General features: G+C 28.7%; 1 protein-coding gene across 1 annotated transcript; it reads right to left on the bottom strand.

The window, feature by feature from the left end:
• Nucleotides 1-1,044: 1,044 nt before the first annotated feature.
• LOC111683855 (T-box protein H15-like) lies at nucleotides 1,045-6,286 on the bottom strand. Its single transcript, XM_023445975.2, has 4 exons — nucleotides 5,710-6,286; nucleotides 4,289-4,652; nucleotides 2,746-3,031; nucleotides 1,045-2,023 (listed from the first exon to the last, which is right to left on the bottom strand). The coding sequence occupies exons 1-4, from the start codon at nucleotides 5,906-5,908 to the stop codon at nucleotides 1,244-1,246; spliced, it is 1,629 nt and encodes a 542-aa protein (XP_023301743.2). The 5' UTR covers nucleotides 5,909-6,286; the 3' UTR covers nucleotides 1,045-1,243.
• Between the last annotated feature and the right edge of the window lie 6,431 nt (nucleotides 6,287-12,717).

The following is a 12,717-nucleotide window of genomic DNA, read 5'->3' as shown; positions in this document are numbered from 1 at the left end:
TGTGTTCCGAAATAAGTTTTCTTTATTCTAGTTTAAGTGGTATAACGAATGCCTTTGTTATGGTCATATACATATTTAGTGTGAACAAGAGTTTGTTTTTAATATCCCTTGGACAGGGATATTTGGTAGTTTAATCATTGAAATTGTTACATTTTAACGAGGTGTTGATAGATGATCCAAAAAGCTATACTTCTGTTGTATTGTGTGTATGCATTTAATTTTTCAAGCACTTAATTTAGAATTGGTTTGAGATTTGATATGATCATTTCATTTTTCTTACGTTTTTTTATGTTTTTTTGGATCTGTTATACCATGGCCCTAATTTAAAATGTGTATGTAAAAAGTAGTTAAATTTTGTAACAATTTCAATCTAATCAATATTTTACTTTAAGTCATGAATGTAATAAATTCACCCAAATTATTTGAGTCCCAATAAGTTTTCCTTTAATTATAAGTAAAAACACCAAACTGCTTTGATTTTATAAATTTTTTAATGAATCATTTTTTTTTTGTATGGGTGTGAATTTAAATTTTTGTTCTTTTTTTTAATATATTTTCACACATTAATTAGTTTTTTTATACCTTTTCTTTTAAAATTTATTTATAAATAATTAAAACTAATGTGTTTTTCTTTTGTTTGACCTACACAACTAAAAACATTTAAAAAAACTAAGCATATTTATTACAGTACATACATTAATAGCCTTTTTCTTAGTTAAATACAAACTTAGAATTTATTTAATAACTTTATTTATACACAAGAAAATAAAACAGAAAGAATGCATACAAATACTTATGAAATACTAGAAGAGGTAAAACAAAAAAAATAATAAAAAGAAATTACAATTTTAAATATTTTGATGATTTTTTTAGCTAAAAAACATTTATAATACAATAGAGTTTTCTTTTTTGTTTTAGTTAAGTAATTTTGCTCTAAGCGGGATTTTTTTTATAATTTTTAAAAATTTGTCTAAATTCGTTAAATGAAAATTGTAATTAAATTAAAAATAAACTTAAATTAATTAATAAATTTACAATGTTTTCTTAAATATACAAAAGTAACTGTACAAAACAAATTAACAAAATGAATGATGAGAATTATTTAGTTTTTTGTTTGTTTTTTTATAGAATTGTTTTTGTTGAAAACAATTTAATGAGAGATTGTTGTAGTAGTTGGTTTTTTGTAATACTGGTTTTGGCATAGTTAAGTTTTTGTTGTTTTTTACAAATATGTTTGATTTATTTAATGGGGAGGACTTCTGGGTGCTGACCCTGAAGGATGTTGGGGCACTTGATAAGGACTAAATCTTTGAAATTGTCTGGGTCTCATATCGGGTGACGGCGACCCCGAAGAGGTGGATGAAGGTGTTGAGGCTGTGGGTGGTGGAGGAGGTGTACGATTGGCATGAGCTTGGGCCTGGGCTGCAGCCTGAGCAGCTGCTTGGGCTTGAGCTGCCGCTTGAGCCTGAGCTACAGCTTGTTGATTGGCAGAAGCTAAAAATCCTGCAGTTAATTGAGGCCATTGTTGTTGGAACATATGGAAGGCTCCTAGACCGGGTGGTGGAGGTGCCTGTTGGGCATACATTTGGGGCATCATTAACTGGGCATAAGGTGAATTGCCACCAAACATTTGTAAATGCTGGCGGGCTTTTTCAAATATTGCCATAGAGGTGGGATCTGCTCCTTGCTGAGCAGCAAATTGTTGCATTATTGGATCGGGGAATAATCTTAAAGGAGATCTCAGTTGTTGTTCCAACAATAAAGCTTCCATTGGATCACGATCAAAATCGGTCAAACGTGAAGAGTCTCTGAAACCTTTAGCAAAAGGATTTGAGTCAATTTTCAGTTTGGTTATCAATTGATTTTGATAAGCGGTAACGGCGGTAAAAACAGTCTCGGGAAAAACATAAGTTTTATGATCCAATTCCTGCAACTCCTTAGGATTTGTGGGTATACTTTGGCCATGACTTAAACGCACCAAATGTATGCGAGGTTGATAACGATGCATAGAGTTTAAAACAATCTAAAAATAAAAAGAAAATTATTATTAATAAATTATACACACAAACGAAAACAAAATGGTGTAAAATTGTAGCAAATAGAGAAATAATTGAAATCAAAATGAACGAGTATAAAAATCTTGCAAAGAGTATTCAAATTTCCAGAGTCATGCGCATAAAAAACTGGGAAAACTTGTTAGAGAATTGTGTATATGAAAGCAGTAACCACCACCACAATCATCATCCTCATCACCACCACCTTTAGAGTACACAGAAGACCCAACAACATAAATTAATTTAAATAATAAACTATTTTTCCAGTTCTGTGCTCTTGTATTTATTTCACAAACAACAAGAGATTCATGTATAAAACTTGCGTGTTTGACAAACCAACAGCTGGACAGACAGACAGACAGACGGACTGACAATTGTTCAAATGTATATTTAAATGTGAAAATTATAAAAGAATTTTTATTAAAGCGTTTTCATTTTTATTATTTGTTTCTCTTGTTTAAAAACAATTATTGTGTTTTTTTATAAAATAATTTCACTTTTTTGCTGGTTGGTGAAATTTGATTTAATATTTTTAAGAAAATTATGATATTTAAACAATTATTGTGTTGTTTATAAAAAGAAAATGTTTTGGTTAGAGCATGTTTTGGAAAATTTTGAATACTTTAAGTTTTGAAATTTCTCTTTTTGTCCAAATTCAATATTGTTACATTAAGGTTTTTATGACTCTTACCTGTCCATTTTTATCCATTTCATTGTTGGTCAGTTTCACTTTTTCGAAGGAAATGACCTGTTTACGCAAAGCTTCGCAGCTGAATGGACTATCGGGGTGAGCATATAATCTAGCGGGCGGTGCGGGATCAGCTTTACCAGCAACCAACCACGCTGAACGATGATAAGCATAACGATAACGCTTTGAATCCATGGGTATAATGTCTAATAAAACAGCATAACGGTCGGCAGGTTGTATTTGTCTCAAGGGACCTGAGAAACTAACGCGAACAGTAGGAAACATGCGTCTAAAAAGGAAATAAGAAAAACGGAAATAAAGATTAATATAATGTTTAAATATTGTCTTTGATATAAATTAAATTTAAAACCTCCAACTACTTAATGTCAGTGTCTGTGTGAAATGGCCCTGCCCAGTTTCTCAACTTTACAAAACGGCTTTAGTGTGATTTTTATTTTATTTAAAACAGCAGTTTGTTCCTTTTTTGATTTAGACTAATTGAAACCCAGTTAAAAATAACACCAAAACAGGTTACATGTGGTGTAAATATACTCAAACTCTAACGTTTTGATTTTAAATGTGATTTTTCTTTTTTATATCGTTCGTGTAAAGGTGTTGGCCGGCCTTAATGTCAGTGTGTAAAATTAAAAATTTAGATTTTGTGTGTGTGGCCGGGCCATTGTGTTAAACACATGTTTAGTCTTAATATTTATAGGATTACCTGCTGTGAAGATTGACTTGACTCAACTGACTTGCTATCAGATATACAATAGTTTATGTTTTAGTTTTCAAAATCCTGCCTAGAAAATTATATGTTGACAACAATAACGCCTTCCTAACATTTTTCTCTGTTTAACTAATTTTTAAGGTTGGTACATTTTGCGTGTTTTGGAATTTGTTTTAAGGATTTTTGGTTTGTAGTTTTAAGATTGATGAAAGTGAGCAGACATTAAGGAGCCCATTGTTACAATTTCAATATCATCAGTTTATTGCAAAAAAGAAGGAAGAGAATAATGTGTAAAATTGGACCACACATTAAAATTCTTATGAAATAATAGTTTTGAAGGTATTTGTTCTTGAAAACAAGGAAAAGAGAAAACTTTTTTCAGGTTTTGTTAGTTTTTGTCACACAAATAATGTGTTTAATAAATTATTAAAACTATGCTTAAGTATATTTGTAGTTTTTGTTATTTTTTCATATTTCAACAAACACGTAAAGGATTAAATGTGTTGCCACATGCAAATGTATCACCCTGGCGCGTTAATCTACTCACATTACAACGCAATTTGTCATAAAGAGAAAAAACTAAAGTATAAGTTAGTTTTACTCCTTTTGGTATTTAGAAAAATACTAAAGAGCTACAAGGCTGACCGACCACCTAATGTCACAATTGCATGATAACTGCCATAATACTCTAAAAAAAAGCCCACATATCGACAGACAGTTACAGCACCGCATAGCGACTGATATTACAATTTGTTAGGTTTTTCTTGACGTATTTTTTACGCTATATTGCGTTTTGTGTTTCTATTCTGTTTTGCTTACCTTCCAGTTTTGGTGATAATCATCTCTGTGCCCAATTCATGGAAACGATCCCATAATTCTTTAGTTTCCAAATGACATTGTACCGGTTTCAAATCATCACAATTGCAAGAGCCCACTATTTTGGGAGCTTTTGGTGCGGGTTCAGGTGAAGAACGCTCACCATCTAAATCACTAGCTGGTGATTGAGGTGGTGTGGACCGTCCTACACTACTGGCGGTGCTGGTGTTCAATTGGGTGTGTGATAGATTACCGGTGCTAGAGCTGCAATTGGAATTATTTAAACGACGTGATTTGGTGGGAGGCTCTTCAGAGTCACTGCAGTCGACTACATCAACATCGACTTCGTCTTCAATGGAAATGGGACCTTTAAGAGAAACATAAAACAAATTAGTAAAAATCTTATATAATTAAAATGCCGTTTGATTTTAAACAATTTTTGTTAAATTTGTTAAACTAATAGCTTAATTTTATTGTTTTTATGTTTGGTTTTCTTTAAACACATAAAAACTCCTCAATAAGTATTAATTTCTTTCTATAGATTCTGTTGATGGCGTTAAAAATCCATAAAATTAAATAGAATCATTAACCATTTTTAAATTTAAATTAATTAAAATTTTTTGGCGTAAATTATCATAATTCAAACAAAAAATTGTTATAGTAAAGCAAGCAAGAATTTAACAAAAAAAAAAAAAAAAAATAAAACAAAAGCAAACATAAAATTAAAAACAAAAGAAATATTTAAAAAGCCAGTTTTTGATTAATTTACGAATTTTAACAAGATTGACTAGTGGATCATTAACATTATGGCCATCATCATTATTATGGTAAAAAAATGTTTGCCTAAATAAAGTTGTAAACTATAAATTGCTTAAATTTTTTGGAATGTGTTGAAATCTTTTGTAAATAAATTGTATAAAAAAAGAATTTACAAAACAAAAATGAAAATGTTAAGAGAATGAGAATTTTTTAAGAATTCTTTTGAAAGCCTTCAAGGGATAATTTAAAAATATTTTTTTCTGATTTTTGTAAATGATTAAAATTGAATTATTGATTTTAACGAAGCAGAAAACACGTTGGATGAAAGCAATTGCTTAAAATTGATTTTTGAAAACTTACACACAATGTGAATAATAGAGGATTAAAAAAAAATTGTGTACTATAGATATCCAAATCATTGATCATATATGAAAGTTTAAAAAAAGTTAGGAGTTGAGAAAATTTTAAGATCAATATAGCGACGGCAAAACAAATTTTACTCTTTTTAAAAATTAACTTTAAACTGTAAATATTTGTTTCCAAAATACATAATTTCAAAAGACTTAAAAATTTAAAAAACAAAACTTGTTTTGCTTCAAATTTTTTTACATGAATGACACACATCCCGAACAAAAAGAATTTGTTGTGAAAAAAAAAACACTTACTGGCTGATCTCACGGATGATTCACGGCTCGAGGAGTTTTCTTCTCTAGCCATAATGGCGGCTATAGAAAAATCTGTAGCAGAGCCGGCGGCTGTTTTACTGTTTGTTGTGGTTGTATTGGGATTTGCGTTATTAGCAGCATTTCCCGTTATAACGCCTCCAGCGCCATTGCACAAATAAGGATGAGAACCGATAAGCATATTGGCGTTTTTGTAGTTCTTTTTTAACAATTTGATAACAAAAAGTGAGTTTTCTTTATTCAATTTATTTATTTTTTTTTTGTTTAAACACTTTTTTATATATAAAAGATATTTTGCACTTCTTTTTCAACTACACTGCATTTTTCTTTTCCGATTTCTTATTGCTCTTGTTTTATTTTAATAAATTTCACTATATTTTTAAATATGTCATAGATTTTTTCTAAATGCCGACGTTATTTTTGTAAGTTCCAACGGCTTTTTATCTTTGCAATTCTATTTTAAATAAATTTGTTTTTGTGTGAAAAAAAAACTTGTTTTTTTATTTTTACAAAATTTTATAGGTTTTTTTCAAAGCGTTTATTATGTTGAACGTAAGACAAACGACGACGAACTGAATTGTGTCAGAAACCTGCATTAGCTTAGAAGCACACACACCAAAGACACAACAGCAAAACCAGTTCTTTTAGAAAACAATAACGAGGAGTCAAGGGTGCTGAAATTACAAAAACACACTGAAAAAACAACAATTTGCTATCTAAACTGCAGGAGTAAGTGAGAGAACACGACATTAGAAAGAAACAATTTAATAAATACTCAAAAACATGAAAGAGCTATATACTTTTGGCAGCAGTACAACAGGGATAGCTTTAGTTTTACTCATTTGGGAGCAAAAGTACTCAATGTTCTCTCTGCTTTAAGAATCCAATTGGAAATTTTTCTCGTTGGTTGCCATTACCTTAGAGAGAAAGAGATATTGCTATTGGTTTTAAGTAATTGCACATTGGTTTCACTCTCTCTTCTGCTTTAGGGGAGTGAGTTGTTGGTTGCTTTATTATGTATGTTTGTTGTGTTTTTATAACAGCTCAACAACTTTTGCTGTTATTGTTTTTTTTTTCATTCATTCTCAATTTTTTGCTTGTTTAAGTATATATTTTTTTGCTTCTTATATGATTGTGAGTTGTTAATATTGTTGTTGTTTTAAAAAATTTTCATTTACAATTAAAAATGTCGTCACTATTGCTTTCTTTTTCTGGCCTTCTGTCTCCACTACTCGTACTCTGTTGTTCTTTAGCATATTAATGGAGAATTTATATTTTTTATGATGTGTAAACGTTTTTTATGCGGTTGCTTTTCTTCATTCCTTTCATTCTCTTAACAAATGTGTGTATTTGTGAAAAACACAACAACAAAAGACAAAAGAAAAAAAATTCTATAATAATTTCCTTTCCTCAGGATATTGTGTTGAAATGAGAAAAATGTTTATGAAATGTTTCATTTCGTTTCCAACATGTTCCCGACCAAACATAGGTATTCAGTTACATTTTATTGTTAATTTCTTGTATATATTGTTGGGTCTCAGTTATTTTTGGAAAAATTTAAGAGAAAAAAATTTATGTTAAAGTGTTGATTTGTTAAATTGTTAAAAAAATACATATCTGTACATTGGCTTTAAAAATAAAATAATTAAGAGAATTTTAAAAACTTTTTCAAAATGAAAAGAAGTTTGACTTAACTGAATAAGTTTCACTTTGCAAATTGGAAATCTGTTTTCATGCAGATTTACCCTACAAAATTTCTACAATAAACTATAAATAATTTTATTAAACGTTTATGAATAGGCAGGTCAAAATTTGATTAATTTTACTTAACCATACTTTAAAATTTAATTTAAATGTGAATAAATAAGATTAAGGCGAATCTGGAGTTCCATGGATTTGTCAAAAAAAATCTTAAATTTTTTAAGGATATTTTAATGTTGGCCGAAAATTCCAATAAATGATCATAATTAAAAAATCAAATAAATTTTTGTATTATAAAAGTATTAAATATGTACATAAAAAGGTTGGAAAAAAGTATTTTATATTGAACATAGGTATTTGTGTCAGAGTAATAAAATTATATTTGATTTTGGAATACACATAAATATATATTCGTTATGCCTACCTACCTTTTCGTTAAAACTTATTAACTCTTAACAAAATGGGTTTTAACAAAATTATTTTATGTTGTTCTTCATTTTTTGAGTTATTGATTTCTAAAATATTTTTTGATTTAGGCGGATTTCACAGAATAAAAAGCCTATCAGCTTTTTTAAGTTAAAATTAGCTCAAATTTTAAAACTTAATTTTCTAACTATTTTCTTTGACTTCAAATTTAAAGTTTTAAAACTAATATTTGTATTAAAAATATTTTCAAAAAGTTCATATTTTATTAATTTTAAATTTCATAAAATCAGCATTAAATTTCCTTAAAAATTGTTCTCTAGATGCTATTAGCTTTCAAAATGTTTATGCTTCAATAAAATTATTATAATCTAAAATAAATAAACTCTTTATTTTAGCCCCTTTGCTGTCATTATTTAATGTACATAAATTTGATAAATATTTTATTATTTAGTCCAAAATGTTTTATTTCTTTATGCCACTCCATCTCCTGCGGTTGTCAATGTCCTTTTCGATTCGTCGCTTTTTTATTGCATTTCATTCTCATTATTGTTTATTTGTTTATTACTGTGATCATAAAAATAAATAAAAACATTTATTTATGAATTTATTGCCTGCCTCTTCTACCATTTTGCTGTTGTTTTTAGTTCTGCCTCATAAACGTTTTATATATGAACACGACTCTGTTGACTTTTTATCTTTCGTTTGCAGGTCATGTGATGCCATGTCCTCCTTTGACATTTCCATGTCCAGTACATGTAAATTTTTGTTACTGCTTTTGCTTCTATGCAACAATTTTTACAGATGCAACTTCCGTATCCTTGAACATTTTTATGCTTTTTGTCGTTTTCACTACTGCTGTCATAAAATATTGACACACGCGGCCTTCTCGCTACATTAAGACGTCTATAAACAGGCATCTTCAGTAATTACAGTTTTATGTTAAATTTTTCTCAGGGGTATTGAAATTTTCAAGGCTAAAATTGTATTAAAATGTTGTAAAAATATGTTTAAACTTTTTTTGACCATTATGTGACAAACTCATCAATATTGTTTCACATAAAAAGTTTTTTTTTTTTTCTAAAGCTAGTGTAATTGTTCTCAAGCCTGATAGTTCTTATGTATTTTGATGAAAAAACTTCTTAACACTATAAAAATATAAAAAACATATTTTTGTCTTAGAATACATTTTTATAAAATGTGTCTGCTCAGCATTCCAACCTCTATAATAATTGCAACTGGCCAACATATTCTAACAATCGCTCCTCATTGTCTACAAATTTCAAAGTCATCTTTAAACACCTTCTGCTAGCAAAATATTTACAAAATATTTGTAACTACAAAACAAAATGTTTTGTCAACTAAATGTATACACAATACAAAGGACAAAAGCCAACAACAATCATTTGAGCCCATCATCAGTTTGGTATATTTATTTGCAGGACCTTCATTGAGACACAAGACTCAAGCGGAGTCCATGCAGTTAACATTTCCATACAATAGAACAAATCTCCTATAGGGTTTAAACACAAACAATGATTTTGAGGCCTCAAGAGTAGGTACATATGTTTGGATTTAAAAAGAACAAAATAAATTTGTGTCTGCAAATGAAACAATTGAAAATAAAGTGCATTTTTTTATTAACAAATTTAAAGTAAAGCACGTGCTGCTTAAACTATGTATAAATTTTCATAGATGATTTAGTAGAAGAGGAAGTGTTTTTTTTATACAAAAAAAAAAAAAATACCAATCAAAGTAATTTTCAAGTATTTCCGTTAGAGTTTGAAAGCAAATACTTCAAAATGTTTATCAATTATTATTTTTAAATATTATTACAATGTTAGAGTTCTTGTATTTTTCCCCTTTCTTCAAAATAAAATTCTGTTTAGTTTATATGCTATTACAACAATAATTAAAAAACAAATTACAAAAGGCAATACATACATTTTATTTAACATTAAATTTGGCTAAATGGGGATTATTTAAAATAATAATATTGAAAATTTGTTAAGTATAGTTATACCGATTTTATAAAGTTGGTTTCTAAAGGCATACTGATACAAATCTGAGTCTTTTGGTTTCTTTGCCCTTAGATTTCTTTACCTTTCTTATATTTCTGGCAACTTTTTAAGAAATTAACATAATATTAATTTCCTTTAAATTAAATCACACAATGTTACATCCCTCAAGCTAAAAACAACTAAAAATAAATATGTATTAATGCAAATAATATAAACCGTAAAACATTTAAACTTAAAATTCTATGTTCAGTTTTAATACATGATGCATAGTACATGTACATAAAGTTGTTCCACCACATGTAAGTAGAAAACTCGGGGAAAAACTGTCACATTAAATTGCTAAAGAATACAACAAACATGATTTTGCTGCAAAAAACCAAAGTTAAACAAATAACCATTGAGATTTTTAATTTATTTGTATTTTTTGCTCAAAGTTCTACCATTTGTAGACAAAAGTGTTGCGTGATATGTAACCATGTTTGTTTTAGCTGAAGTATGAAAAAACAACTTACAAGAAAACATGAGTTTTACAACCAACATTAAACAACACTTGAAGTTGCAACAGCAGTAAGCAGCAATACTTTTGCATGTTTAAAATTTAATATGGAAGAATATGTTGTTGATGGTGTTGGTGGTCTTAAAACGGAAATGGCCAATGCCAAAGTGTTGCACTTACATACTTGCAGCCATTATTGCATTGAGTTCGTTTTTTCTCTGTTAAGGATCGAAAACTACGTGGCGGTCTTAGTTTTAATGGCGTTATCGTGTAAATTGTTATTAAAAATATAAAAATTTCCACTCACTTTTAATTTTTTTTTTATAATTTGCTCAAGCAAAAGCGAATTACTAAAATGGCCTAAAATATTAAATGCAAAAGTATTAAACACTGTTTCCAAGTTGTGACCTAAAAATATTTAAAATTACCCTAACAAGATCAATTACACGATTAGGGGTTGAAAGGATCAGCTTAAAAATTGTAATATTTTTTATTGACAAAAATCAATCTTAGGATAATCTCTTTCCATAATAGAGACTTAATGAATTTTGATACTTAATATTTTTTCAAAAATTTGTAATTTTGTTTAATAATAATTTCTGTAAGGTAAATTTTTTATTTTTAAGGTTAATTGTAATGACAAATGTCTCTGGTTGTTACTTTATGACAATTGTTGTAAAATTTGGTAAGAAATGAGATTCAAATATTAAGGTTTGAGTTTGTCATATTTGTATGGGACCGTTAAGTTTCCAGACATTCAAACATAGTAAAATTGGTCCTTAAGTGAATGTACGTTAGAGTGTCCCGAGGAACCGACTTTTTAAAAATATCATGTAGGAATACCCCTCAATCGAAAAATAAAAATATTTTTTTTTAAAGGGTCTGGTCACTGTCCAGCGATTACAAAGTTTATCTCATTACAATATGTAAAAAATGTTTGCAATATTTTCAAAATATGTCTCATAAATTCCATAATTTTGAGTTACTTTTATAATCTAAAAAATTTATTATTATGACTGGGTATATGAGGTCCTTAAAAGTTAAAATAATATCGTTGTTTAAACTAGAGATAAACTTCTTTTAAACGCATATTTAGTTGCAATCTTATATATTTTCTAGAACATAAGTGTCCGATTACTTTTCCCTTCAACTGTCACGTTCTCTTTAAATCATCTTATCTAAATACTAATTTGTTTTAAATCTGAATAATAACATTCAAAGAGACCGCTTTTTCTATCTAATCAATAAACAATTAAAGAAAAGAAAATATTAACTAGAAGTTAAATGAACGCATTAGTCCTCAAAGGATGTTAGTCAACGTTGGAATTAAGTTTAAGTACAAATTAGTGTTAATTGTACAACTAAAATGAAAATTATTTATTTTGTTTATTTAAATAATGTTTATTTAAAACAAATCAAATTAAACAAAAGTTCCGCTCGATATTTATAAAAAAACAATAAAATTTAAATAGTTAATAACAATAAGTCTTAAACACTTGACTCTTGAAGAGCGGCACCTATAAAAACAAAAACATTTGTAAAACAAATGTCATAAATTAAACTACTTGATAACCTCGGCCATATAACCGCAGTTTTACTAAACTGCTCTTCAAAATTTCAATACTCTTGACATTATCTTCTTCAAAGATTTTGTTTACAAAATCAAAATTATAAAGAAAGTCTTGTTAGAAAAACATAATTGTCGCAATTGTTATTTTTTCAAAAACAAAAACTGTCACTTAAGTGCAAGTAGTAGTTGTTATGCTAAGAGCAGCTCTCCAGATAGGACACACACGTTGCTATATGGCGTTTCAAGTGTGCTAAAGTGTCAAAATGACATTTTATTCCTGGGGAGTCTTAACACTAACAAGACTCTTGCTCATTTCTCTACTGCTTAAAACCCAATTAAATACGTATGTGAAGTGACAAAAACAAAAAAACTACAAAAACAAGGAGGCTGTTGCCGCCTTTACAACAGTTTTAATACACACACGAAAAAATACAGGGGCTAAAATATTTAAAAAAAAAACTGAAAGAGCACAAGATTTAAAGCAATCAGTGTTGAAAAAAGTGTCAAATTACTTATAATCACTTACACTCGCTTGCCCTTACAATGTTACAGCAAGGAATCATTGAAAACGAAAATCGGGACTTAAAGTTCTTAGTATGTGAGTGTGTGTAATCGGTCTTATAGGTTGAAGTTGAGCTAATTTGTATTCTTATCGTTTTTATACACATGGGGTGGTTAAAACCTTGATTTTAAGAAAACTAATCCTCGGATTAACTTTTTTGATTTCTTTCAAGTTGTTGCAAGACAAGTTGTTTTAATGAATTTTGATGGACTGTCAT

Source organism: Lucilia cuprina, chromosome 2, assembly GCF_022045245.1.
Source record: "Lucilia cuprina isolate Lc7/37 chromosome 2, ASM2204524v1, whole genome shotgun sequence".
NCBI classification, from domain to species: domain Eukaryota; kingdom Metazoa; phylum Arthropoda; class Insecta; order Diptera; family Calliphoridae; genus Lucilia; species Lucilia cuprina.
This window is presented reverse-complemented; position numbering and strand designations above follow the sequence as displayed.

Coding starts and splice junctions, on each gene's coding strand:
- LOC111683855 (XM_023445975.2), bottom strand. CDS start 5,908: ATGCTTATCGGTTCTCATCCTTATTTGTGCAATGGCGCTGGAGGCGTT. Junction 4,653..5,709: donor ATCATCCGTGAGATCAGCCA/GTAAGTGTTTTT, acceptor TTTCTCTTAAAG/GTCCCATTTCCATTGAAGAC. Junction 3,032..4,288: donor ATTATCACCAAAACTGGAAG/GTAAGCAAAACA, acceptor TTTCCTTTTTAG/ACGCATGTTTCCTACTGTTC.